This window comes from Mauremys mutica, chromosome 5, assembly GCF_020497125.1.
Source record: "Mauremys mutica isolate MM-2020 ecotype Southern chromosome 5, ASM2049712v1, whole genome shotgun sequence".
Lineage (NCBI taxonomy): Eukaryota > Metazoa > Chordata > Testudines > Geoemydidae > Mauremys > Mauremys mutica.
The window spans coordinates 33,789,550-33,815,808 of NC_059076.1; the positions used below are offsets into that span (position 1 = coordinate 33,789,550).

At 42.3% G+C, this 26,259-nt stretch overlaps 1 protein-coding gene across 1 annotated transcript; it reads left to right on the forward strand.

The window, feature by feature from the left end:
• The first annotated feature begins 4,288 nt into the window (after positions 1-4,288).
• Positions 4,289-26,160, forward strand: CASP6 (caspase 6). The gene is made up of 8 exons (XM_045019323.1): positions 4,289-4,417; positions 10,808-10,849; positions 12,626-12,668; positions 17,029-17,175; positions 20,553-20,629; positions 21,122-21,297; positions 23,737-23,896; positions 25,256-26,160. The coding sequence occupies exons 1-8, from the start codon at positions 4,378-4,380 to the stop codon at positions 25,492-25,494; spliced, it is 924 nt and encodes a 307-aa protein (XP_044875258.1). The 5' UTR covers positions 4,289-4,377; the 3' UTR covers positions 25,495-26,160.
• The last annotated feature ends 99 nt before the right edge of the window (positions 26,161-26,259 follow it).

The window sequence follows — 26,259 nt, forward strand, 5'->3', positions numbered from 1 at the left end:
GATACTAGCGCTACTCCTCTCGTTAGGGAGGAGTACAGAAACCGATTTAAAGAGCCCTTTATATCGATATAAAGGGCCTCTTAGTGTGGACGGGTGTGGCGTTAAATCGGTTTTACGCTCCTTAAACCGGTTTAAACACGTAGTGTAGACCAGGCCTCAGGGTGGTTAAACACTGGAATTAATTGTCGAGGGAGGTTGTGGAATCTCCATCTCTGGAGATATTTAAGAGTAGGTTAGATAAGTGTCTATCAGAGATGGTCTAGACAGTATTTGGTCCTGCCAGGAGGGCAGAGGACTGGACTCGATGACCTCTCGAGGTCCCTTCCAGTCCTAGAATCTATGAATCTATGTTCCACAACCCACAGAAAACAGTTTTCTCTTGATTGGATTGAAATGCTTTGAACAAAAGAAGGCCCATTCCCCCCTCTGGGAGATCAGAAAAGCAGCAACTGGTCTATTAATTTGCTGGATGGAATTGTCCCGAGACACCTGCAGTAAGACTAAAAAAACCAAACAACCACAAACTATACCAGGGCAAACAGTTCCATGACACATACTTGCCTAGATCAAACAAAACTTTTCCCTGTTGTCCAGTTCCAGCTTCTCACAGTTGGAGGTTTAGGGCATGGCTACACTTGCGAGTTAGAGCGCATTAAAGCAGCCCCGGGCGCCCTAATTTATGACCCATCCACACTGGCAAGGCACTTAGAGCGCCTGGACTCTGCAGCTGGAGTGCTCCTGGTAATCCACCTCCATGAAAAACATAACGCTTGGTGCGCCTCAGCTGAAACGCCCCAGCATCAGTGTGAACAAGGTGTTGCATTACTGCGCTCTGATCGGCCTCTGGAAATATCCCATAATCCCCTTAATTGGCCACTCTTGCCATTGTTTTGGAATCGCTGCAGGAATGTGGATATCCCCTTTCAAAGCTCCGATTCTGACAGCCGGCATGCTTATCTACTGTGGAATGCTGTGTGTGGGAAAGAGAGGTGGGGGGAGGGGGGGATCTGCTGCTGTCTGTACATACAAGACAGCATGCTGACATACTCTCAGCCCCCCCAAAACCCACTCTCTCCCCCCCACACACAACACACTCCCCGTCACACTCCACCCACCCCTCCCCCATTTGAAAAGCACATTGCAGCCACTTGCATGCTTGGATAGCTACCACAATGCCCTGCTCTCTGTGGCCATTGCAAGAGCTGCTAATGTGGCCACACCAGTTCACTTGAATTTGACAGTGTGGACACATTGCAGCGCTTTCCCTACTGCGCTATCCAAGGGCTGGTTTAACTCACAGTCCTCTACATCTGCAAGTGTAGCCATGCCCTTAGTGACACCCAGAGTATGGGGCTACATCTCTGACAATCTTGACTAATAGCCATTGATGGACCTGTCCTTCATGAATTTATCTAATTCTTTTTTGAACCCAGTTATACTTTTGCCTTCACAACATCATAGGGCAACAAGTTCCAAAGGATGACTGTGTTGTGTGAAGAAGTACTTCCTTTTGTTTGTTTTAAACATGCTGCCTATTAAACACAGTAAGAAAAGGAAAATCCAGGAAAAGTACATCATCATCTTAGTCTATATAATATGAAATATTTTAAACCTGTGTTTAAGCTCATGCCTATTTCATCCAGTGATTCTGGTAGGATGTAGTTTTTCATTTTACATTACGCCAAACTCAGTTTCCTGAGGCATCTCAAAACTATGAATATGGCTATTAAAACTACTTTAAACCGTGGTGAACAAAAGGCTGCTATGGGGAGTTGTAGGTTTCAGCATAGTATTGTTTCCCTTTCTCTGAGTATCCCTCTGGGGCTCTCAGCCTGTTCCCCTGAACACTCACAGAACTCTCAGATTCACTGTTCCCAAAGACATACCCACCCTAACAGCTAAAAGTAGCAGCATAAATGTGGGGGCCAAGGGGCTAGTGCAGGCTAGCACCACAAGTACATACCCAGGGACCCCCACTGTGCTAGTACAGCCATACTGCTGTGTCTACACTGCTATTTTTAGCCATTATGTTAGTATACAAGAGCGTAATTGATACCAGTCCAACTCCATATGCACAGTCCATGACAAACAAAAGAACGTTTTCTTTTAATATAGGCAGTTTTGTTCAGCTACCCACTGACTTCTGAAATGTTTCTATTACATATTAGAGGTATCACTCTTAATAGACACCAGAACAGAGCAAAGAACTTGCCTGTAACTGATTCCTGAAACTTAAGCAGAGCTTCAGTTGCACAATCTGTCAACACATATGGGCCTACAGTATAGCTGAAGAGTGAGATAACTCACTCACTAGCTAACTGCGTGGTTACACTGTTGGATTAATTTCACTCCTGACAAAGTAGCTCCTCCTAATCCTTCAAGTGTGAAGTTTTAACCACATCACTGAAATTACTATTGAGTTACCATTAGGATTTAATGTACAAAAACAAAAGAGATGTTTTTTTTGGTGGGGTTTTTTAAATGGACCTCATAACTATTAGCTATGAGGTCCATTTATTCTAAATGCAGTCATTTTAGTTAGTGTACTGGACTATTTTAGAATGAAGGGAAGAACTTTAATCTGCTCTTTATTCTTTATGGAAGCCTCTATTTCCCTAATTTTATAGTTTTTAGTCTCTCTTGTTTTCCAACCCTCATGCTCTAGTTCTACTCATTTTTATATGCACATATGTACTTTGGGATTTGGCAAACATGTTGTGATACAAGTATAGGGAGTAAAAAAATATAGCCACAGCACTCACACAGAGCTTTTCCTTACAAAATGAGTAGGTGTGTAGATTAATAGTAATTATTATAGTGTCAAGCATTTTCATGGCAATCTACCAACAGATTGAGACAAGTTTCCTGCCCTAAAGTATTTACAATGTAAGTGAAAATAAAGAGAGAAAAAAAGACTAGACATAAGACAGCAATTAAGGTTAAAAAAAAAGACCTTGTGGAGATATTATTTACAGGCTAGAACAGGAAAGGAAAGATTTCTGAAAGATGTGAGTGGTAAGGAGGGATTGGAGGAAGGAAGAAGCTCACAACTGTGTGAAATGGGAAACCATGACAAGCACAGGAGACAGAACAGTGCAGGAACAATATGAAGGGACCAGGAAGGAGAGAATAAAATGGGGAATAACAGAAAATGAGAGCAAAGAGGCACAGTAAGTAGGTAGTGAGAATATATAGGCCCTTGACAGTAAAGCCAAGAAGCTTGAATTTGATGCAGTGAGAGAGAGGAATCCAGTGAAAGGGTTCACAAGGGGAATAACTTGGTCAGAATAGCAAGTTCCATATTTTTTAAAGAAAAATGAAAGATATTTTAAAAGACAAAATACTTAGGTGTGCGCATACACTTGGATTTCCTCCAAGTGACCTAAGGTGCAGATTCTAGGTAAGGCAGCTGTTGCACTAACACTATTTGGGGGGGCCATTCAGGACCTAATTTTTAAAACTGTGCAGCAGTGAGGGACACCATTGTCCCTGCACAGTTCTAATGACCAAGCAACCACTGACTCAATTTTGCATGCAAAGTCATATGTCTGAAACCCTTAAGTGTAATGCTTCATAGGCAAGGTCCAGACTTTAGGCTTAGATGGAGTTTGGGCTTTATTCCCAAACAACCTGACTGCAAGAAGACCTGGGGGGCCACCGGATGCTACCAGCCTTACATCGTCCATGGGCACCTCTTAACGGTTTCATGCCCTCTTGAATTTAAGAGGTGCCCATAGACGGTGTGAGGCTAGTAATGCCCCCTCCTGTGCCAGGACCGGGTCTTCTTGGTGTTGGGTTGCTTGGGAATGCAACCCAAAGCTGGTGGTAAACTCCATCTAAGGCTAAATACTGGCACCAGACTGCTAGCCAACAAGTACCGTAAGGGAAAGTTGATCCAGACTTTAGGGGTACTCAGATTGGCATGGGGGTGGTGGTGTTGAGCTGCAGGTTCTTGGTTCACCACACTAATTAAAACTATAGGGGCCAGGCCTGAAATGTCCAGTTGGCTCCTGCCCCCTGACCCTCCCCAGTGCTGGTGCTGGTTGGCGCTGGGGTTTGGTTCAGTCCAGTGATATAAAACCGAAAGCCCAGTTACTGCAGCGGGGGCCTGGCTGGATCATTGCTAGTTCTCTCCCCACCCAGCGGGAGGCGGGCAGCGGACTGGACTGTACAACCCCGGGCTGGGGCGCGCCGCCTGGGTCCCCTCAGCCCGGCCGGAGCCGCACGGGCTGGAAGGGGCGGCGGCCGCTGCAGGAGGGAGGCGGGCTAGGGGCGGGCGGTGCAGGAAGCCGCGGAGGAAGGAGACGAGCCGGGGAAGGCGGCGGCGGCGTCTGTTCGGCGGGGGCGGGGGCGCACGACGAGCCTGTCTTTGTGGCCATGGCGAGCTCCAAGCACCGGCGCATCGGCAGCAACTCGGGTAGGGCAGGCGAGCCCGGGCGCGGGCTCCGGGCGGGCAGCGAGGGGCACAGAGAGGGCGTTGGGGGGAAGGAACCTAAACCCCATCGTTCCCACATGGGGGGCGGGGGGGGGCGGCTCCCTTTACTGCCTCTGGGCTCCGCTCCTGGGCGGCTCGGGGGGCCGGGGGGGGGGGGCGCCTGGCCAGGCTGGGCCGTGCCCGCTTCTTGCCCTTGAGAAGGGAAAGCGAAAGGTGAGAGCGCAGGGAGCCCGGCCCGCCCTTTGTCTCCGGCTCCTGCCTCCCCAGCAGCACAAACAGCTTCTGCCCCGGGTCCCCTAGGCGGCCGCCGCCCTGCCGCGGGTTACTGTGCCTGCCGCTGGCCGCCCCCAGGGCAGGGATCTGCTGCTCTTCGCTACACTCGGGGCTTAATGTGTAAGGAAAGCGGTGCCCCGGGCGCAAGGAAATGTTTTTTACTTTCATAACTGATGTGGCAAGGGAGAGGTGCTGGGGCTATGAACTGCCAAGCCTAGAGGTGCCAGGGCAAGCTCGGGCACAAATGAAACACTGGTTACGCTGCACCTAGTCTTGCAGTGCCAGGCAAACCAGTGATTCGTAAACAACGGCCACCTTTGGTTGGCAGGGCTTCAAACAGGAGCCATAAAACGCCAGCTATCCACTACTTATTGATATTGAGCGAAGGAGCCAGAGGTAAATTGTTCCCATGCATACATTGCACACTAAATTAATAGGATGTACAGTATTCACGCTCAGGCAAACTAGTGTTTTCTTAAAATAAATGAAAGCAGGTTTGCAACGTATGACACCTGTAGTTATTGATAAAGGTGATTTAACAGTGCTTTTAAAAGTTATTTTATTTCTCTTCTAAAGAACGGTGTCATGTTTAAAATGTATAGCACCTCCTATTGTACCCTGTGCATGTAAAACACTTCTTAACACATGCATCTGTATTAACCAAAAATAAATTAAAAAGGAATAGAACTCTGCAATGACTGTGCTCCCAGACCTCTTCCCCAACTATGTTTTCAGAACTGGTCTGAGTAGTAGACTGCACAAAAGATTGTTTGCAAAAAACAACAACAACAACAACAAAATACCCCCATAACCACCACCACCAACAAAAAAAACCCCAACCAAACAAAATCCCTTCAAACTTCAAAATATTTACCAGTTATGCCATTGTAGTTACAGCTGTATAACCCCATGCGGACAAACTTATTTCAGTGTAAGGGTGTCTTTTCCAGTTTATCTTAACCACCTTCCCAAGCAACATATACTAAATCCCAAAAAGCCACTCTTATACCAGAGTAAGGATTTGTCTATATGATCATTTTTGTTGGTAAAACTTTTGTTGGTAAGGGGTGTGAAAAAACACCACTCTGACCAACATAAGTTTCACCGGCAAAAGTGCTGATGTGGACAGCACTGTGTTGGCAGGAGAGGCTCTCCAGTCCACTTGTTGGGAGTGGTTTAATTATGCCCGCAGGAGAGCTCTCACCTGCCACCAGAGACCTTACAGTGGCATGGCTCTGGCGGTACAGTTGTGCTGCTGTAAGGTCCATAGTGTAGATATACCCTAAGAGTGTTCACTTGGGGAATGATACCAGTATAACTATATCAGTTTTAATTCACACCTTAGCTTATTCCAGAATAACTTTCCCATGTATACAAACCCTTAATTTGCAACTAACTGAGTGGGTAAGAACCCAATAATGATGGGTTTTTATTTAACATTGTATGGATTTTAGGAGCACCCCTCCTTTTAAAAGAAAGTTAGGGTGGAGTGGGGTGTGGTTGCTTAGTCCTCCATGCATGCTGTGGCATACTCTAGCACAGGCTAAAGGGCATCATTGGCACTGCAGTTGATTCAGAATGAGATTAAGGAGAGTGTAGCTAGCACTTTGAAATTTGCACCAATGCTGTCTGATACATTGCCCTCTACCCACGCAATCTGCTTCTTGCCATTGCAGGTACATTTACTGCAGATACACAGCTGGCTGTGTGCTCTAGCAACCAAACCAGGGGTCAGCAACCTTTCAGAAGTGCTGTGCCGAGTCTTCATTTATTCACTCTAATTTAAGGTTTCGCGTGCCAGTCATACATTTTAACATTTTTAGAAGGTCTCTTTCTATAAGTCTATGATATATAACGAAACTATTGTTGTATGTAATGTTTAAGAAGCTTCATTTAAAATTAAATTAAAATGCAGAGCCCCCCAGACTGGTGGCCAGGACCCGGGCAGTGTGAGTGCCACTGAAAATCAGCTCGTATGCCGCATTCGGCACGTGTGCCATAGGTTGCCTACTCCTGAACCAAACCCTGCCATAAGGCTATAAAGATGTAATAGAATCATAGAACTGGAAGGAACCTCGAGAGATCATCTAGTCCAGTCCCCTGCACTCAAGGCAGGATTAAGTATTATCTAAACTATCCCTGACAGGTGTTTGTCCAACCTGCTGTTGGAGATGGAGATTCTACAACCTCCCCAGGCAATTTATTCTAGTTAGGAACTTTTTCCTAATGTCCAACCTAAATGGCCCTTGTTGCAATTTAAGCCCATTGCTTCTTGTCCTATCCTCACAGGTTAAGAAGAACAATTTTTCTCCCTCCTCCTTGTAACAATGTTTTATGTACTTGAAAACAGTTATCGTGTCCTCTCTTAGTCTTCTCTTCTCCAGACTAAACAAACCCATTTTTTTCAATCTTCCCTCATAGGTCATGTTTCTAGACCTTTAATCATTTTTGTTGCTCTTCTCTGGACTTTCTCCAATTTGTTCATATCTTTCTTGAAATATGGCACCCAGAACTGGACACAATACTCTGGTTGAGGCCTAATCAGGGTGGAGTAGAGCAGAAGAATTACTTCTTGTGTCTTGCTTATACTACTCCTGCTAATACATCTCAGAATGATGTTTGCTTTTTTTGCATCAGCGTTACACTGTTGACTCATATTTAGCTTGTGATCCACTATGACCCCCAGATCCCTTTCTGCAGTCCTCCTTCCTAGGCAGTCATTTCCCATTTTGTATGTGTGCAACTGATTGTTCCTTCCTAAGTTGAGTACTTTGCATTTATTTTTATTGAATTTCATCCTATTTACTTCAGACCATTTCTCCAGTTTGTCCAGATTATTTTGATCCTATCCTCCAAAGCACTTGCAACCCCTCACAGCTTGGTATCGTCCGCAAACTTTATAAGTGTACTCTCTATGCCATTATCTTAATCATTGATGAAGATATAACAGAAGGTGAAGATATAACAGAACCAGACCCAGATCTGATCCCTGCAGGACCCCACTCATTATGCCCTTCCAGCATGACTGTGAACCACTGATTACTCTCTGGGAACGATTTTCCAACCAGTTATGCACCCACCTTATAGTAGCTCCATCTAGGTTGCATTTGTTTATTAGAAGGTCATGAGAGACAGTATCAAAAGTCTTACTAAAGTCAAGATATATCACATCTACCACTTCCCCCTATCCGCAAGGCTTGTTACCCTGTCAAAGAAAGCTAACGGTGGTTTGACACAATTTGTTCTTGACAAATCCATGTTGACTGTTATTTATCACCTTATTATCTTCTAGGTGTTGGCAAATTGATTGCTTAATTATTTGCTCCATTCTCCAGGTACAGAAATTAAGCTGACTGGTCTGTAATTCCCTGGGTTGCCCTTATTTCCCTTTTTATAGATGGGCACTATATTTACCCTTTTCCAGTCTTCTGGAATGTCTCCTGTCTTCCATGACTTTGCAAAGATAATTGCTAATGGCTCAGATTTCTCTTCAGTCAGCTCCTGACACCTTGACTTATGCTTGTGCCTATACCCATAGGAAAGAGGGAAAAGGCATTCCTGGTGTTAGAGGAGGGCCCCATTGTTAGTGAATCTGCTTCAGATGAATACAGCTAGCTTGTGATGCAATAGACAACCTCTGGCATTCAACTCATACCCCTGAACAGTCACCACCCACATGTTAGGAATCATTAACTATAGCATCTCAGGTTGTTCCCTTCAAGCCAGTCATCTGTTTTTCTTCTTTCTTATTCTTAAGCCCCAGTGAGATTCTCAAAGTAGCCATTTCCCCCCACCCCCATCTTTCCAGTGAGGACTGATCCAGTTGATGGTCTCAGAGCATGCATACTGGTTCAGGTCCTGCATACAAATACATCCACAAGTACATGCTTGTTAATCTACTCAGTACACCCATGGTTAGGGCACTCACCTGGGACGTGGGAAACCCAAGTTCAAATCCATCCTCTGTTTGATGTGGCACAGATACTTGAACCCAGGTCATCACATCCCAGGTGAGTACCTTGCCACCTGGGTAGCAGGTGTTCCTCTCCCAATCTTTCCTTTGGAGCTGTTACACCTTAAATATTTTTGGAGCAAGACCTCGAACCTGACTCTCCCACTTCCCAGGTGATGCCCTAAGCACTAGGCTGTAGAGTCACTCTGTTTCTGTGGCCTGGTGATATAGGAGGCCTGAGTTCCTGCTTTAAATTCCCTGCTTGATTTGCAGACAGGATCTTCCCACATCCCAGATGAGTGCCCTAACCACCAGGATATGGGATAGACTGATCTAGAAACACCCCACCACTGCTTGTCCCTGGCTAACTTTTGTGCAGGGCCTTAACTAGGCGGAATGTTCTGAGAATATCTACTGGCTTGGTCCCCTTTAGGAGATTGTTTGAGAATGCCACCAGGTCTTAGGTGTGACTAGGACTTCAAGCAATTTGGTAGCACCAGCAATTCCCATAAGAGAAAACAATCTAGGCCTCAGTAAATACACCATTACCGTGTGATTGCAATCATTGTTATGTTTTTAGTGTCCAAGGATTCACTTAGAGTTAACCAGTAAGGAATACACAGATCTGAATAGCAGTGATCTTTGAAAGGAATGTTGTCACTTCATTTGGCCCAAATTTTAGATATTGTAAAAAAGAAACTTTTAGTATGGGATTTTCAAAGGAGCCAGTGGAAATTTAGGTTCCCAGATCCTACTGAATTCCAAGGAAGTTCCCTCTAACTCCCTGATGTTCCTTTGAAAAATCCCATCTTTACAAGACTTATGACCAACAGAACATTTTCATTAATTAAAAACATTAGAAACTTTAAAAAAAACAAAAAAACAAATGAACAGTTCCTAGCAGTGTTTGCAATCCAAATACTGTAGAGTTTTTCTAATTGAGTATATGAAACTCAAAGTAAAAATTACTAGAAACTGATTAAAGAGAAATTAAATTAAGAGCAAGCAAGAAGTCCTCTTTAGTTTTCTTTAGCCTGAGACCCAGCAAACAAAGGGTATCTTACCTCAGTCAGATAAAACTCAACACGCAACATGGCTTACTTCAGCATAGTTCATCAGGAGACAATTCCTTTGGCTCAGCTGTTCTCCCTTGAATCTTATTTGTCTCAAGCCCCCCTGCCTGATTCTTTCTTTCCCTTTTCTGGGATAATGAGGAATTCATTAATTCCCCACAGCTTTCACTTCCCTGCATACCCCATCATTAAGCACGTCGCGGTGGCCCTTCCTAAAGAGGAAGGTTAACTTTTCCTTGTCAACACTGAGATAGGCCCAATATCCCGATCACAGAGACCTTAGGTATGTTTCTTGGGAGAGGTTGGCAATTAAGTGGAAACTTAACTTGGAATTTCCAAGCTAAGGAAAGGTAGTTTTTAAGGGAAACAATAATGTTTTTAAGGGTTGAGTGTACTTTGGCTGAAGTGATACTTTATCAGCCTTAACTCCAGGTTTGCAGGCAGAAACTATTGTGTGTCTCATACACACACGCTCTCTGTAATAGTTCTTTTGTTGAGGATTCTGAACTATGTTGTTACTGCTAAGTTCAGCTGTGTCTACGTTAATACTTTTCAGCACTTCTCCCATCATTAATTTGCACCCTTGCTGCAGTTCTTCTGATGGTAACCACAGAAGACTTGCTAGTGTAGACAGGCTACAGGTGTTTCCTACACTGTTCCAGCTAATCTTGACAGTTAGACAACATGATGGTAAAAACACTGGCAACTGGTCTACACTAGTATTTCCACCATTGCCGTCACCAGTGGAGATATACCTGTGCTAGGTCAATAATAGGAGAAATACTAATGTAGACAAGGCCTTCGTGACTTAATTTCAATGGTAGGGTATTAATGGGGCAGCAAAGGGCAAAAAATAATTACAAAAGTTAACAAACATGGTCTGTCCTGCAGACAGAGAGTATCTGAAACACAGGTAAGATGATATTTGGCTGCTTTACAGAAGGATACTATTACAGAAACAAATTATGAAAGGGCGTGAGTTGTGTAGTATAAAGATGTGCTCATATTTTCTTTTTTGCAGCTGATAAATTGTATGTTATGACAGTGACATTGTTGTGGTGTTTTCAATTGCAGGGCAAATCCAGGTGGATAGTGGGCCTGCTTTAAATACCAAAGGTACAGTAAAGTGTATTACTTTCATAAAATAGCTAGGTTAAAAAAAGTATTGTGGGCTGTCACACTTTTGGTAATATGGATTGTGAGATATCTTCAGATCTATGGAGACACTAATGTATAGGTGGGAGAAGATGGGAACAGGACATAGTTGACAGCTTTATCTTTAACATCTTTAGAACAGTAGGTCCAGCTCTGTATTCCTTGTACACTCAATAGTGTTATTAATTTCAGTGGGAGTTTTGGGTGTACTAACATGGCTTATGTACATATTTTATGCATTTTAGCAGAAGAAAGGGTGTGAGTTGTTTGAGTGTTTTAGAATTTTTCTGTTAGTTGGATGTCCTTATACCTACATCACTTACTAAATTGTTGAGTGACACAGCTAACCTCAAAGAAATGCTTAGTTTCAGGCTGATTGGATCCAGGGCCGGTGCAAGGATGGTTCGTGCCCTAGGCGAAACTTCTACCTTGTGGGTCCCCTCCCCCGTGCCCCCACACTGAGGCGCCTCCCCCGCAGCAGCTCCCCCCTTCCGCCCTGAGGCACCCCCCCTTGTGGCAGCTCCCCACCTCCCACCCTGAGGCACTCTCTCCCCACCCCAGCTCACCCCTGCCCCGCCTCCTCCCCGAGCACGCTGTGGCTGCTTCACTTCTCCCGCCTCCCAGGCTTGCGGCGCCAAGCCTGGGAGGCGGGAGATGTGAAGCAGCCACGGCGTGCTCGGGAGGAGGCGGGGCAGGGGTGAGCTAGGGCGGGGAGTTCCCCTGCCTGCGGGGCCTTCCCCGCCCCCTTACCTGCTGCAGGCAGCCCTCCCTGTGCTCCCCTGCCCCAGCTCCCTCTGCCTAAATGCCGGCGGCGACCAGGGCGGCCAAAGATCCGTCTGCCGCAGTCGCTGCCGAAGAAAATGGCACCCCCTAAATCCCAGCGCCCTAGGCAACCACCTAGGTCACCTAAATGGTTGCACCGGCCCTGATTGGATCATGTATTTAAAAGAAGTGCTACTATGTGCTAGAAATTAAATAGTGTATTCAAAAGTATGCACAGTTTTTGCATGAAATTACAGAGGCTGTGTGTTAAAATAACCAGATGGACAGCTTGTCATTTGCATATGCAGTGTCCATGATTGCAGATATATAATTTATGCATTTGCATTTTTGCAATTTTAATAATCTGGTCTTTTGGGGTCACATGTTTAAGAATAGCAAAGAGTCCTGTGGCACCTTATAGACTAACAGACGTATTGGATCATGAGCTTTCGTGGGTGAATACGAATGCATCCGACGAAGTGGGTATTCACCCATGAAAGCTCATGCTCCAATACGTCTGATAGTCTATAAGGAGCCAATGGACTCTTTGCTGCTTTTACAGATCCAGACTAACACAGCTACCCATCTCATGTTTAAGAATGGCTTCCAAAACTAAACCCATAAGATTGTGCACCCCAATAAGCATTAATGCAAATCAAGTGATTACATGCCTAATTATCTGGCCTGTGTATGAACTGCCTTGTTTATGTTAGCAAGTGTACTTTACAAATGGTTGCACGTGCTCAACATATGAGTCCTTAAAAAAGAAGTGCTGGAATGAATTTCCAGAACTATCACTCATATGTGATAGTAATGGAACCCCACCAAAAAAAGTGCCGGAATGGCATTCTGGGGTGTTGCAATGTGACTTATTTAAGTTTAAATTTGAAAATCTCCCACTTCCTAAGGTATCAAATTTTCTTTTAATAACTGGGTTAGTAATTCAAACAGCCTTTGACTCTCTTTTTATTATAGGTGGAGACCAAAATGTCACAGAAACAGATGCCCTTGAGAGAAGGTAAAGGCCTTTGTTTTAATCAGAACGACTAAAGAAAGATAGAGATGTGAAACCCATTTATGACTTGGGTTTTTTTAAATCTTTGGTAAGAGCCGAAGCTGAGTACCCAAGAAAGCCCCCTAACGTTACAGAACATGTGTATCCAACTCCTACCTATCAATGAAGTAGTAGTGTTAATTATTATTTTATTATGGCACCATCCAGAGGCCCTAGTAGGGATCAGAGTTCCATAGTGCTGGACAGTGAACATATACATACAGTAGGAAGAGCTAGATTAATGAAGGGGACTTAGGCATTGCAACACTAACCTCCTTGGCAACCTGCTATCGAGTGGAATTCATGGTCCCAAGTTAGGTACTCGGGTTTCCCACACAATGGATCTGGAGAGTTAGAGTCCTAAGAATGGGATTCACTGGAGCCAGCAAGCTGACTAGGGAGCTACCTAAGCTAGCCAGGAGTGAAATGCAAAAGAAAGGGGTGTGTTTAGGGCCAAGATCCACAAAGGGATTTAGGTGCCCAAGTTCCTGGTTGAGGTGCTGTTGTGATCCACAGACCCCCTGCTCAGCTACTGCCTAACCCTGTAGGGGCCTAAATTTACTGTTGGTGCAGTAAGTTTCTGTCTCTGAGTATGCACACTGCTGCCTTACTCTAGGCATCCAGATGCCTAAGTCCCAGCATAATCCTCCAACCAGGGGAAGACAGTCATTCCCTGGTGGGGTCAACGTGGTAGAAATACTCAGAGCACGTTGACCAGATCCAGCCCCACTTAAAATCCAGCTGGAGGATAAGGAGGTGGTGCTGCCACTCTTACAACATTCAGCCCAGTGGCTGGTTAGAGCACTGACCCAGGATGTGGGAGACCCAGTTTTAATTGCACCCTCTCTGTCTTGAGAGGGTGGGGGAGAAAAAATTTGAACAGGAATCTCCCATCTCTCAGGAGAGTGCTCTTCCTTCTGAGCTATGGGATATTCTGGTGGGGGTTTCTCTCAGGCTTTCCTGTTGAAGCCCTTCCGCTTTGTATAAATAGGTTTAGTCACTGGGACAGATAGAACGATAATGACTCTTCTAATCTGGTAGTTAGGGCATTCACCGCCTCTCTCTAGCCCAATAAATATTTATTTAAGCAAAGTGGAACAGCTTCAACAAGAGTGACTGAGGGAACCTACTTCAGAATACTCAATAGCCAGCTGGTGAGGGCACTCTCTTGGGAGTGGGGAGACTTGTGGTCAAGTCCCTGCTCAAAAGCAGGGGGCATTCAATCCTGGTCTCCCACATCCCAGGTGAGTGCCCTGGCTATTGGGCATAAAGGGACTAGCTCCTCGTCAGTTGCGAATGGTGCCTAAATGTTGGAGTTAGGCCCCTAATACTCTTTCTGAATCTAGCTGAAAAATCAAAACAAACCTTTTCTACATTTTTTTTCAACTAAAGCAGTTCACAAAGTCAGCATTAATTTGCCAAAATATTTTGGTCAGTCCAAATCTGCATTTTTTCAGTGAAAAAAGTTTCAGTTGAAAAATTTCATCCAGCTCTTAATATTCATGTGTGTACACACACACCCACCCCTCACTGTTGCCACTTCCCCCATTACCTGTTTTGGGAGCGTCTCTTTGTTCCTTGCGGTGGCTCTGCCCCCCGCCCATGAGAAAGAGGTGATGCATGTCAAGTATAACAGGGATAGGAGAGACAACCGGCATGAAACTGCCTGGATGTCACCACAACACAATTCTTTGGGAATTGAGCGCTCATTTGAAATTAGATTAGTGCCTTAATTTTTTTAATAGAGTATTTGTATTTTAAAAGGATTAAAGTAAAAGGTACATTCCAGATATAACTTTATGGAGGAGCAAAGGGAACTAAGAAATACAATATGTGAACAACAGGCATATACTGCACATGTAGGGAAACAAATTGCCTGAAAAATACATACAATAAAGGAATACAATTTATATTATTACGTTTGTTTATAGTAATGCCCACTCTATGTTAAGCCCTCGCCGGATTTGTCGTGGCTGGGAGGCGGGCAGATCTCTGCTCTGAAGATAATGCAAGCTAAAGATAGAAGTGACCACTTCTAACCATCAGAAAAATTAGGTGCTGGAACAGCCTTCCAATGAGAGTCGTAGGGGCAAGAAACCTAACTTGTTTCAAGACTGAGCTTAATTAGTTTATGGAGTTGATGGTATGATGAGATTGCTCACACATGGCAGGTGGCCCTTCCATGACTGCTATTAGTCAATATCTCCAATGGTCAGAGATAGGACATTAGAGGGGAAGAGCTCTTAGTTACTACAGTTGATTCTTTCCCAGGTGTGTGTCTGGTGGGGTCTCATCCACATGGTCAGGATCTCACTGATCGTCATATTTGGGATCTGGTTTGAACTAAAGTAAATGGTGGATTCGCTGTAACTTGAAGTCTTTAAATCAAGATTTGAGTAACTCAGCTAGAGGTTATGTGCTTACTCCATGAGTGGGTGGATGAGATTCTGGGGTCAGTGATGTGCAGGAGGTCAGACTAGATAATCATGATGGTCCCATCTGCTGTTAAAGCCTGAGTCTATAAACAAAGATTTTTTTTTTAAAATGAATCAAGTAGATTTACTATAAACTCTACTTCAGAAGGGGGGCTTTCAGAGGGACTTAAATGGGGACAGGGTAGAGACTTTGCAGATGAGCTCACAAAGGTCGTACCAGTCATAGAGGCAGTGTGTAAGTGATTAATAAGGAAGAACTACATGGGAAACTATGCCCAGAACCAGTTCTACAGATATTGAGATGACATGCAAGAATTGCATATGTCCTCATACCAGCCATTTTCACAGGCTTCATTCAACACCCATTCTCCAACTATTAGCCCATCCATCAATTAACTTTTCCCCTCATCATCTTTCTTCCTGCTAGATAATATCCAGGACCCAAATGGCCCTGGTTATATATTTAGAACAGTCCACAGAATTTCATTGCTTATCAGAACAATTAGCATATATATAGCTATATATTCATATATGTATTATGGGCTAGGGAGACATATGCACATACAATATTTGACATATTACAAATACATATAATACAGATGGTGTGGGCAAAGTGTGAGAGAAAAGTTGCTCCTTCTGGCACAGAGGCAGCAATATAGGGAATAGCGACTGAGAAGCAGCCTCCAGCTATGTCTTTGTTTATTGAAAACATGACATGGTCAGTCCTAGGGTGCCAAGTGTGATAGCCCAGATTGGGTCACCCTGCCCTACAACTGGCTCTAGTCATGCTAGCTATTTTTGACAGGTAAGTATTTGGTTTCAGGTCTTCTCCGGTGGAATGTTTACTTTTGTCCCGATTTCCTGGGAGGAGCTATTTAAAATATTGCATATGCTTCCTCATGGGTGTTCGAAAATAGCTTTTTAGTATGCATCTCAAGTTAGACAGGCATCACTGTTTCATTCCATAAGAATTTCTTTCTTCAGTAGATTGAGATATTTATGGCTTGTATTCATTTTTTTTTAAACTGTGGCCTACTGTGGAAATTTATCGTTTAGAAGTCCACACTGTCGCTGCTCCAGTGATTTGGAGGCTATAGCAGGTTATACCCGACGTAGTTTTCCTGTTGGTGGAGGTTGAATAATGAAGGGGAAGAAAAATGCCCTATCTTTCTCTACCTTTTTCCCCATTCTTGATTTTTGAGTACTGAGCATGGTGATGCTAAGAGCAGAAATACTGAATAGTACAGACTTGTAACTTAGTCACTGGTATTAAGGACATTTTGATTTCATCTTGCTTGAGTTATTTGGATTACTTGGGTAAGCATGGATGAAAATCTCTCTCTGTCCCTCCAGCATAAGAATCTAACATTGTAATGTTGTCTTTAGAAAGTTGTGAGATTATTTAAACTGCCATGTTCATGCTGCATATGATTCAGTAAACAGTAACTTCAAACAAAATTCCAGTTAGTGCACACTTACATTATCGAAAGGTGTCTGCACTATGACTTTTAAAATAAGAAGTCCGGCTAACCTGTGAAACCTGGAGAATCAGTACTGAGTTCCGACTCCACTTTAATTTATCATAATGGCCTAGTTATTGCATTGGCAGTCTTCTGTCCTGGAATTCAATAGATAATCCAAGCAAACAATGAATGTTACACATACAGCTTTTTAAACTCAAAATTTACTGGCCTTTATCTAATGCAGCCAGTTCTTTAATGATATTTTTGAATGACTCATTTAATGTGTCCCAGATTTTCAAATGTGACTAGGGATTTGGGTACCCAACCTCTCTAGTCACTCTTGAAAATCTTGGCCGCTGAACATATGTAGGTGAACTAATAATTATTTATTTGTTAATTGAAAGGCATGTTCTGTCTTTGTTACAGCCAGCCATTTGATCCAGCGGCACAATACAAAATGAGCCACAGGCGAAGAGGGGTTGCTTTAATCTTCAATCATGAGCAGTTTTACTGGCACTTAACACTGCCAGATAGACGTGGCACACTTGCAGACAGAGACAATCTGAAACGCAGGTAAGATGATATTGGGCTGCTTTACAGAAGGATACTATTTTTAGGTAAGTTAAATAAAAATAGGCAATTCAAAGTGATTTGTCATGGAAGTTACCTAAGCAGCTCTAAAATAACTGATTTCATTGACATAATTGTGACTGAAAGATTTTGCACAGTACCCCATGATAAAAAGAGTTAAATGCCTGCTTCTGCTCCCTTTGAAATAATAGGCAGAGCCTCCATTGATTTCAGTGGGGACAGGATCAGGCCCTGTGCAAATAGACTGCTGAGGTACAGGCAGCCATCAGGGTGAGGAAGACTAAGTGGTGATCGTAATTTTTAAAGGCTTTTTAGTATTGTGTGACTAAGCAGACTATGTATTTTTCTGTCTCAATATCATGAGGGGGGGAAAATGGAACACATTTTTATAGGTTAATATAGAAAAAGGGTAAACTTGATTGTAACATCACAAAATGGTAGGAAGTGCCAGGGGGAAGGTATAGTACCTGAAATTACTTTCAACTCATTTTTTTAATTGATTAGATTTCAAGATGATTGTGCCCATTTAATATTGTTTGGCAACATTAGCTTATCTTCTATCCCTAATGCATTCAAGCCCAGTGATGGCTGGATGCAAATGTCTACTGTTGAGATAGAAGTTCTAAATATGAGAGTCTTAAAATTGTGCAGCTTATGGTAGGAGATAAATTGATTTTTGTTGATTCACATCTTGCACTTCCTGTGATTCACCAAACCAGTAACCAGTTTGAGTAAGTGATGTGAAGTTCAAATAAATCTGTTTAATACCTTATGCCGTCCAGTAGCAGAGTAGTTCAAGGACAGGGTTGTAGGGTAAACAGATGTGCTGTATGATACAATTTCAGAAACTGACTGAAAAGTTAAGGAAGTTAAGAAGCCTTTATTCCTATTTACCTGGCAAGTGCACGCAGTTCTAGCTGCTAGCAGATGCAAAATAGGCAACTGGTAGTTACCAAAGAGCAGCTTTAGGGAAGCAGGGCAGCTCTGCAGCCAAATGAAGCTCTAGGAACAATCGTGCTGTACATCCGTATGTTTATGTAGCTAACTCAAGGAGCCAGAATAGTCTAAGCTTAACCACATGCTATTTTACAACTATTTAGATATGCAAAGAGGAAGGGATATGTGACTTATAGAAAACACCCATGTCTCCTAGCAGTAGTTGTCTTCCGCTGTGGACTACCAACACATTTCAGACTCTGCCGTCACTGACAATATTAGACATAGAGACACATAGTAGGTGAGGTGTGTGACGGGTTGGATCACAGAAACCCTCTTGGGACTGCCACCTGATGTGCTGGGACTACCTCCGAGCCCGTTTTCCCTGGCAGCTTGGGACTTCAGAACCCTGCCTGGTTGTGCCAGACATGCTTGCCTGCTGCAAACACAGATCCAGGTCTGAACCACGTCCCCCACAAGCTGCAGGCTTAACTGAAAACAGCTTAAGAAGTGCTCCTGTCTCCAGCACCCAATGGGGCCCAAACCCCAAATAAATCAGTTTTACTCGGTATAAAGCTTATACAGGGTAAACTCATAAATTGTTCGCCCTCTGTAACACTGAGGGAGAGAGATGCACAGCTGCTTGCTCCCCCAGGAATTAATTACTTGCTCTGGGTTAATTAATAAGTAAAAAGTGAGTTTATTAAATATGAAAAGTAGGATTTAAGTGTTTCTAAGTAATAACAGACAGAAAAACGTAAATTACCAAACAAAATAAAACAAAACACAAGTCTAAGCCTAATAGTCTAAGCTTCTTTAGCAGACTAGCCTCCTTCTAGTCTGGGTCCAGCAATCACTCACACCCCTGTAGTTACTGTCCTTTGGAGGGGTTTCCCAGGAGATTATATAGTCTCTCTCTTGTGGGTGGAAACCCCTCTCCTCTCCTGTGTAAAATGCCCTCCACAAGATGGAGTTTTGCAGTCACATGAGCAAGTCACATGTCCATGCACGACTCAGTTCTTTAAAGGCCAATGCCACATTCCCAGGAAAGCTCAGATGTGGATTGGCATCTTTCAAAGTGCATTGTCAGCTTAAGTGTTTCTTGATTGGGCATTTACAGAGAATAGTCTTTTCTCAAGAAGCTGACCAAATGCTTCACTGAGGCTACTTAAAATCAAACAAGTACATAACCAGTATTCATAACTTCGAATACAAAAAATGATACATGCACACAAATAGGATGAATATATTCAGTAGATCATAACCTTTGCAGAGATATGTTACATGACCTATCTAGCATCCCAGTTATGTCATATTTACACTCATAAGCATATTTCTATAAAGCACTATGGGTGCAACATCATAAGGTGTAATATTTTTTATTGGACCAACTTCTGTTTAGTGAGAGAGACAAGCTTTCAAGCCACACAGAGCTCTTCTTCAGGTCATCCCCAGACTTGAAGAAAAGCTCTGTGTGGCTTGAAAGCTTGTCTCTCTCACTAAATAGAAGTTGGTCCAATAAAAAAAATATTACCGTATCATCTCTCTAATGTCCTGGGACTGACACAGCTATAGCTACACTGCATACAATATTAGATGTAGTAATTAGAAACACATGACCCTCAAAAGAAGTGATAGCAAACCCACTATTCCATTCACAAGAAGTGCAGTTCCATAGTGAATTTTGTTTTAGCCTATGGAACTATGCAACAACAGCACATCATGGTGTTGAGAAAATGAGTAAAAATGGGTAAAGCACCCAGGCTAAGCTGGCATTGACCTGATGTCTATAAAGTAACCAGTTACAAGTGTAGTAGATTAGCACAGAGCTCACAAGGGAAGTGGCTGGACGTAACCTAATCAAAAGTGTAATACAGGGAGGTGGCACAGCCCAGCATCAGCATATTTCAGGACATGATTAAGTTTTTATATTGTTTATATTAAATTTCTGATTTGATAGTATTATAACCCTTCAAAAAAAAAAAAAACCAAAATTGTCATTTTGGCTAATAGTTGCCTGAAATTGCATTTTGGCAAAAATGGATGTTCTACTTTATTTCGCATATTGGTTGGTTTTCTGACAGGTCCCTGAGGGAGTACCTCAGTTATTTGTGTTTTCTGTTGCTCTTAACAGAATTCCTATTTCATAAGAACACCTTCACTTTATAATTTTTTTTTTTGTTCTATGCATCTTTAAGACACTCCTGGGTATCAGGTTTGGGTACCATTACATGCAGCAAATGACCAGAAGTCCAAAGTGCAAATAATGCGATATTTATTGGGGTTAGTTTCCAAGCAAGCATATTCTGAAGCCCTTCACACCAGTCGGATTTATGTCTATTCCAAAAGGAGTAACAAAAGCTGTGGCATTTTTAGCATAACTCACAAAGGATACTTATTAAAATGTGTGTGTTTAATGATAGTTTGACAGAGCTTGGATTTGAAGTCAGATGCTTTGACGACCTTAAAGCAGAAGACGTTATGCAGAACATTTATGAAGGTAGGAGACCATGTAGTAGGTATGTCTTAGCCTGCTTGCAGGAGCAGTTCTAGATAAGATTGTATTTCTCCGTCATTGTTAAGACAAGTTCACTGTAACCTGAATTGTTTCCCTTCTATGATGAAATCCCATAACATAAAAAGACAAAGGAATAGAAAATATATTTTATATCAGTAGTATCTTCATTTGTATTGTATTGCATTGCAAGTGTTGGAATTCCCAAGATGCATCTATGACCAACAGAAGTAGTGTTTACTAAGCATCTCTCTAACTTCCAGTAGACTGGATCCTCTGCTTATATGGATCAGTGTAGTTCCAGACTTCAGCAGAGCTATGATGATTTACAGCAGCTGAGACGCTGGCTCAACGTATTTCAAATAGGACTGATTTGAGATTAAATGGCTAAATGTGGTTCTGAGTGGACTAATGGTGGGGTGTTTAATAAATATTGTAAGCTTGCGTAATCATCTAAACACAGTTCCACTATTTTAGTGTCAATGGACAACCACAGTGATGCTGACTGCTTTGTGTGTGTGTTCCTGAGCCACGGTGAAGATAATCACATTTACGCCTATGATGCTAAAATAAAAGTTCAGACAGTGACAGACATGTTCAGAGGAGACAAATGCCCGAGTCTAGCAGGAAAGCCTAAAATATTTATAATACAGGTAAGATCTCTGTTCTTGAATTAGTATACTTTTTTCCCCAGTGATACAGAGGACAGTTTTTTGGGATAACTTCTTCTCATGTGGAAAAGGTGGTGGTTATTATGACACTTCCAAGAGGCAGCTTGCTACTACCTGCCCTTTGTGAGAGGAAGTCTTGTCTGTGGATCAGCTTGTCTCCACCAGCCTCTGGCAACACACGTACTACCTCTCAGGCCTCTATAGACATAACTCTCTCTCTCTTTCTCTCGCTGCAGGTTAAGAATAGGCACATACCAACTCCATAGTTCTCTGAGCATCCCTCTGGAGTGCTCAGCCCGTTCCACTGCATGCTACTCAGATTCGCTACTCCCAAAGCAGCTTACTCAAGTCAACTAGGATCACCACTCTGCTTGACACACAGCAGTTAGATATGTTTAAAGTGAAAACAAGAATAAGTTTATCATCAAAGAAGAGAGATTAAAATAATAGAAATTAAGACTATTGGAAACAAATAGTTACATATAAAAAAAGTAATGACACGCTTTGTAGAGCCTAAACTTAACTCACGAGACATTTCCCAATCTTCTGCATGATAGCTTACCCCAGTGCCTTTCCCCAGCATTTTTCAACCAAGCTGGCTGAAATCCCCCTTTCATAAGATCAAGACTGCATCTTGTCTTCATGTATTGAAGGATGCTTGAGTCTCTCTCTGCACCCCCAGATATACCACACAAGAACTTTGATCATCACCTCTTTTGAATTCTCTTCAAGCTCTTCATTAGCATTTAACTCAATATTCTAATAGACTTCTATTGTAAAACACACAGTGGTCCACCAAGGAGAAAAACTTCTCCAGACAGGAGGCACTTGTTTCAAAACATGCTGCCTTTAGCTACAAGGCCTAAAAACATATTTTTCAGCATTATAATATACATTATATATATATATATCTACACACACATATATATAACATCTTGCAATGATTGACATCCAGTGTGACACAGCTTTAATCAGAGACCCACGTGACATCTTAAAGTGAACCCAGGGGATCCGTGTCTCTCTGTGCCCTCTGGCAGTTGGCATCAGGTGGTCCTTGGGTTACAGTTATGTAGCCTGGGTTGGAAAATCTTAGCCAATGTACAAAAGCATTTGAGAATCAGTTAAATTGGATTTTTTGCTATGCTAACTAAAACAGGAAATAACAGTGTAATGAAGCTGTCAATGAGTCACAATGGTAAAATTATACTGATACATGAAACCCAGCTCAAATGAAGACTGTGTAGGCTACATGGCCAACAATTGTCCACTGGCAGAGATGCCATTGCCATCATTTTTTGGGGGAAGAGAGTTGGTGACCTTAGTTCAGATTTTTAGGTGACCACAACTAGTACCTAGATGCCAGACTTAGGAAGGCTAAAGACTGAATGGGCAAATTCCATGATCTATATCCTTGCTCCATCAGATGGTTCCCTCCTAGTCAAGATTGAGGTCCCTTGGCCTGATGCTGTTGGGAGTTTGTACTGCATGACCTGTGCTTAACATTTTTTTTAAAAACAATTAACCCTGTATTTGGAGCTCAATTAGTCGTGTACTATGTTGGCCTTTCCTGGCCTTTAAGCAATGAAATTCTTGCTCCAATTGGCAGCATAACTCAAGATAAGTGACAGTGGCCAGGGCCTTCAGGAAATGAGTGGCCTCCATTTGCAGCAATCCTGTGCAGACCTGGCTGCAATTTAAAGCTCCATCCCCTTTATAGCTCCTCTCCTGTAGGGTGAAACCTCCTTCAGACACAGAGTCCCTGCAGAATTAAACCTGCTGTTAATTCAGTGTCTTATACTAAGAGTAAATCCACTTTGGATTATAGAAGTAAGAGCAGCAAGCAGGGGAGAAGTTCGGTATCTCAACTGGAAAATTAATTATTTAGGAGGCTCCTACTAACGTAGACTCACCCATAAAACAAAAACTAGAGCCATAACCTAAAATCAGTTCCACCCTTGCTGTAAGTTCATTTTCAATGCAAACCAAGACATTAATAGAAGGTAGTGCTGAACCCATTGAAATGTTGGAGACGGCCATGAGGAAACTTGCATCTTATTTAGTTCCCCACTCTGCTTCACTGACAATGCCAGCCTCATGCACCTGCTTCTCTCACAAGGGTATTTCCACACTTCTTTTCAAGCTGCTGCTTACACAGCACACCCTCCCTGAACTGATCTGTAAGGCTACTACCCTCTTCTCCTTCTAAAAGTGGAGAATAGGTCAGTATGGTGCCCATCCCTATTAAACAGCTTTCTCTACCACTGAAAGCCCTGGGGATGTACAAGCAGGACAAAAGGTAGTTCTTTCTGAACTTAGTCACATAAATGAAGAACATCTAAACAAACAGGAAGCGCTTTTTGTTCTGTGATGGCTAACTGTACTTGGCAGATGAGAGGATTCAGCCGCTTTTTCTCCTGCTAGGCATGTCGAGGAGATAAACATGATGACCCAGTCATTGTTCAGGATGCAGTGGACAGTATTGTAGACAAGTCCAATGTCAATGAAACTGAAGTGGATGCTGCGGCTATATATACTTTACCTGCTGGTGCAGACTTTCTAATGTGCTACTCGGTTGCAGAAGGTATGTTGTTATTTTGCACTTAAGTTTCTAGCATTTAACTCCTGCAGGAATTTTGCAGCTGTATCACTGCTGTTTCACTAAGTAGGCTTGCAGAATTTCTTCATCACACAATCAAAACAAGAATTCAAGTTCCTTAAACTCACCACTTTGCATGTCTGAATTAGTGGTGTTGTCTCCCTGACATGGTGTAAAGGCTTCAGAATAAATGAAAATATCCCATCTAATTTGCAATTTTTAAATGACTTTGAACTCAAAGCATACTGATCACATCCCTATCAGTGAGCTACCTGTCAGGAGGAAATATTCTTCTGCACTTCTAGCGTCATGTCATTTGGATGTGATTTCTTAAACCTTCTCACACAGATGGGTGCCCTCCCCAAACCATCTCATTCCCAATCCTCAAGACTCTCCTGTAATTCAACACTGGGTGAATTTACAGAACAATTTTTGCTACTGAATCAATATTGCATTCAACTTAACATTACCTGATGTTGGAAAGATATAAAATTATTAACACAAAATCTTTTTGCAAAATATTGTATAAAGTCAAAGGGCAAAATTAATCACTAACATGCAACTCCATTGACAGAAATGGAGTTGCACCCATTATAAGTTATGAGGAGACTGGCACTTTTCAACTTGAAAAAGAGACAATAAAGGGGGGCTATGATAGAGGTCTATAAAATCATGAATGGTATGGAAAAAAAGTATTCTTTATCTCTTCACATAACCCAAGAACCATCGGGCTCACCTGATGAAAATAAGAGGCAACAGGTTTAAAACAAACAAAAGGAAGTACTACTTCACACAACACACAGTCAACCTGTGGAACTTGTTGCTGGGGGTGGTGTAAGGGCCAAAACTATATAAACAAAAAAGAATTAAATAAATTCATGAAGAGTAGATCCATCAGTGGCTATTAGCCAAGATTATCAGGGATGCAACCCCATGCTCTGGGTGTCCTGAGCCTTTAATTGCCAGAAGCTGGGAATGGATGATGGCATGGATCACTTGATTGCTCACTTGCCATGTTTTGTTCATTCCCTGTGAAGCATCTGGCAGTGGCCACTATTGGAAGACAAGATACTGGGCTAGATCTACCATTAGGCTGACACAGTGTGGTCATTCTTATTAATCCCAGGTTAAATCTGATTATGCAGACTTGCCAAAGTACTGTTTTATCTCTAACATTTGAGTACGCAAGATAGCATAAACAGTGCAGAGACGTATATCTAAAACTCATCTGCAGTCCATGAACATGACTGGCAAGAAATAAATTGTGATATTGAAAGTTATTAACTGTGGCTTCTAGTCTTCAGTTAAGGTTAAATGGAGTCCTATGCTCTTATTTCCCAATAGGTTACTATTCTCATCGTGAAACTCTAAATGGCACCTGGTATATTCAAGACTTGTGTGAGATGATAAGAAAGTATGGTTCTTCCTTGGAATTCACAGAACTTCTCACTCTGGTTAACAGGAAAGTATCTCATCGCAGAGTGGATATGTGCAGAGACATTAATGCAATAGGAAAGAAGCAGATTCCTTGTTTTGCCTCAATGCTGACTAAAAAATTACACTTCCCTCAAAAATCAAAGTAGATATGTCCATCTGTGAGAATGGCATCTTATTCAGATTCACTCCAAAAATAGAAAATATCTTCATCACTTAATCTTGTAGTCTAGAAAATCACTGTGTGAAGGGGTTGTTCTCTTGTTTAGCAGTTTATAACATGATTTTCAATGTAGCTAGAGAACTGCACAGTTATTCACATCATGCATTTTCCTCAACAGGCCTATTTTAAAAAATGCTGGGATCAAATTTCAGGAGCCATAATTTAAATACTTTTAAAAAAAAACTTTCTATATTAGAAATTATTGCTTTGTTATAATAAATCAGCATTGCAGCAACAGCAGTCTCAGGGAATTTTGGGAGAAATAATTGTAACACTGATTTCTGTGTAATAAAAACTGCAAGGTGCTCAGATCCCCTGGTAATGAGGATCATACAAGTCCTAAGATTGCAAGCACTTTTTAACCAATTTTTTAAAATGTTCTGACTTGCACTTGAATGACACCGTGTCTACTTCTAACTGCATGCTAGCATTTTGTAACTTTTTTCACAAATTTTTAAAACCGCATTAGCGTATACAAGCTTTTTTTTTTGCACTGACATTAATTTATGAGGAGTGCAACTAAGGTATGTTTGTAATTTTTCTGTATGTTAAAAAAATTTAACACCTACAACACATTAAAATGTGCAATGTATGTTTCACTAGACTCCAAGCCTGTGTGATATTTTGCCTTCAATTTTAGGGGAGGAACTGAATATAAGAAGCACTGCTGTGTTTGGGCTCTTCCTTACTA

Bases quoted from the DNA above. Each gene is read 5' to 3' on its own strand.
- CASP6 (XM_045019323.1), top strand. From the start codon at position 4,378: ATGGCGAGCTCCAAGCACCGGCGCATCGGCAGCAACTCGG. The intron at 21,298-23,736 runs GTAAGATCTCTG...TTCTCCTGCTAG, and splicing joins CTAAAATATTTATAATACAG to GCATGTCGAGGAGATAAACA. The intron at 23,897-25,255 runs GTATGTTGTTAT...ATTTCCCAATAG, and splicing joins GTGCTACTCGGTTGCAGAAG to GTTACTATTCTCATCGTGAA.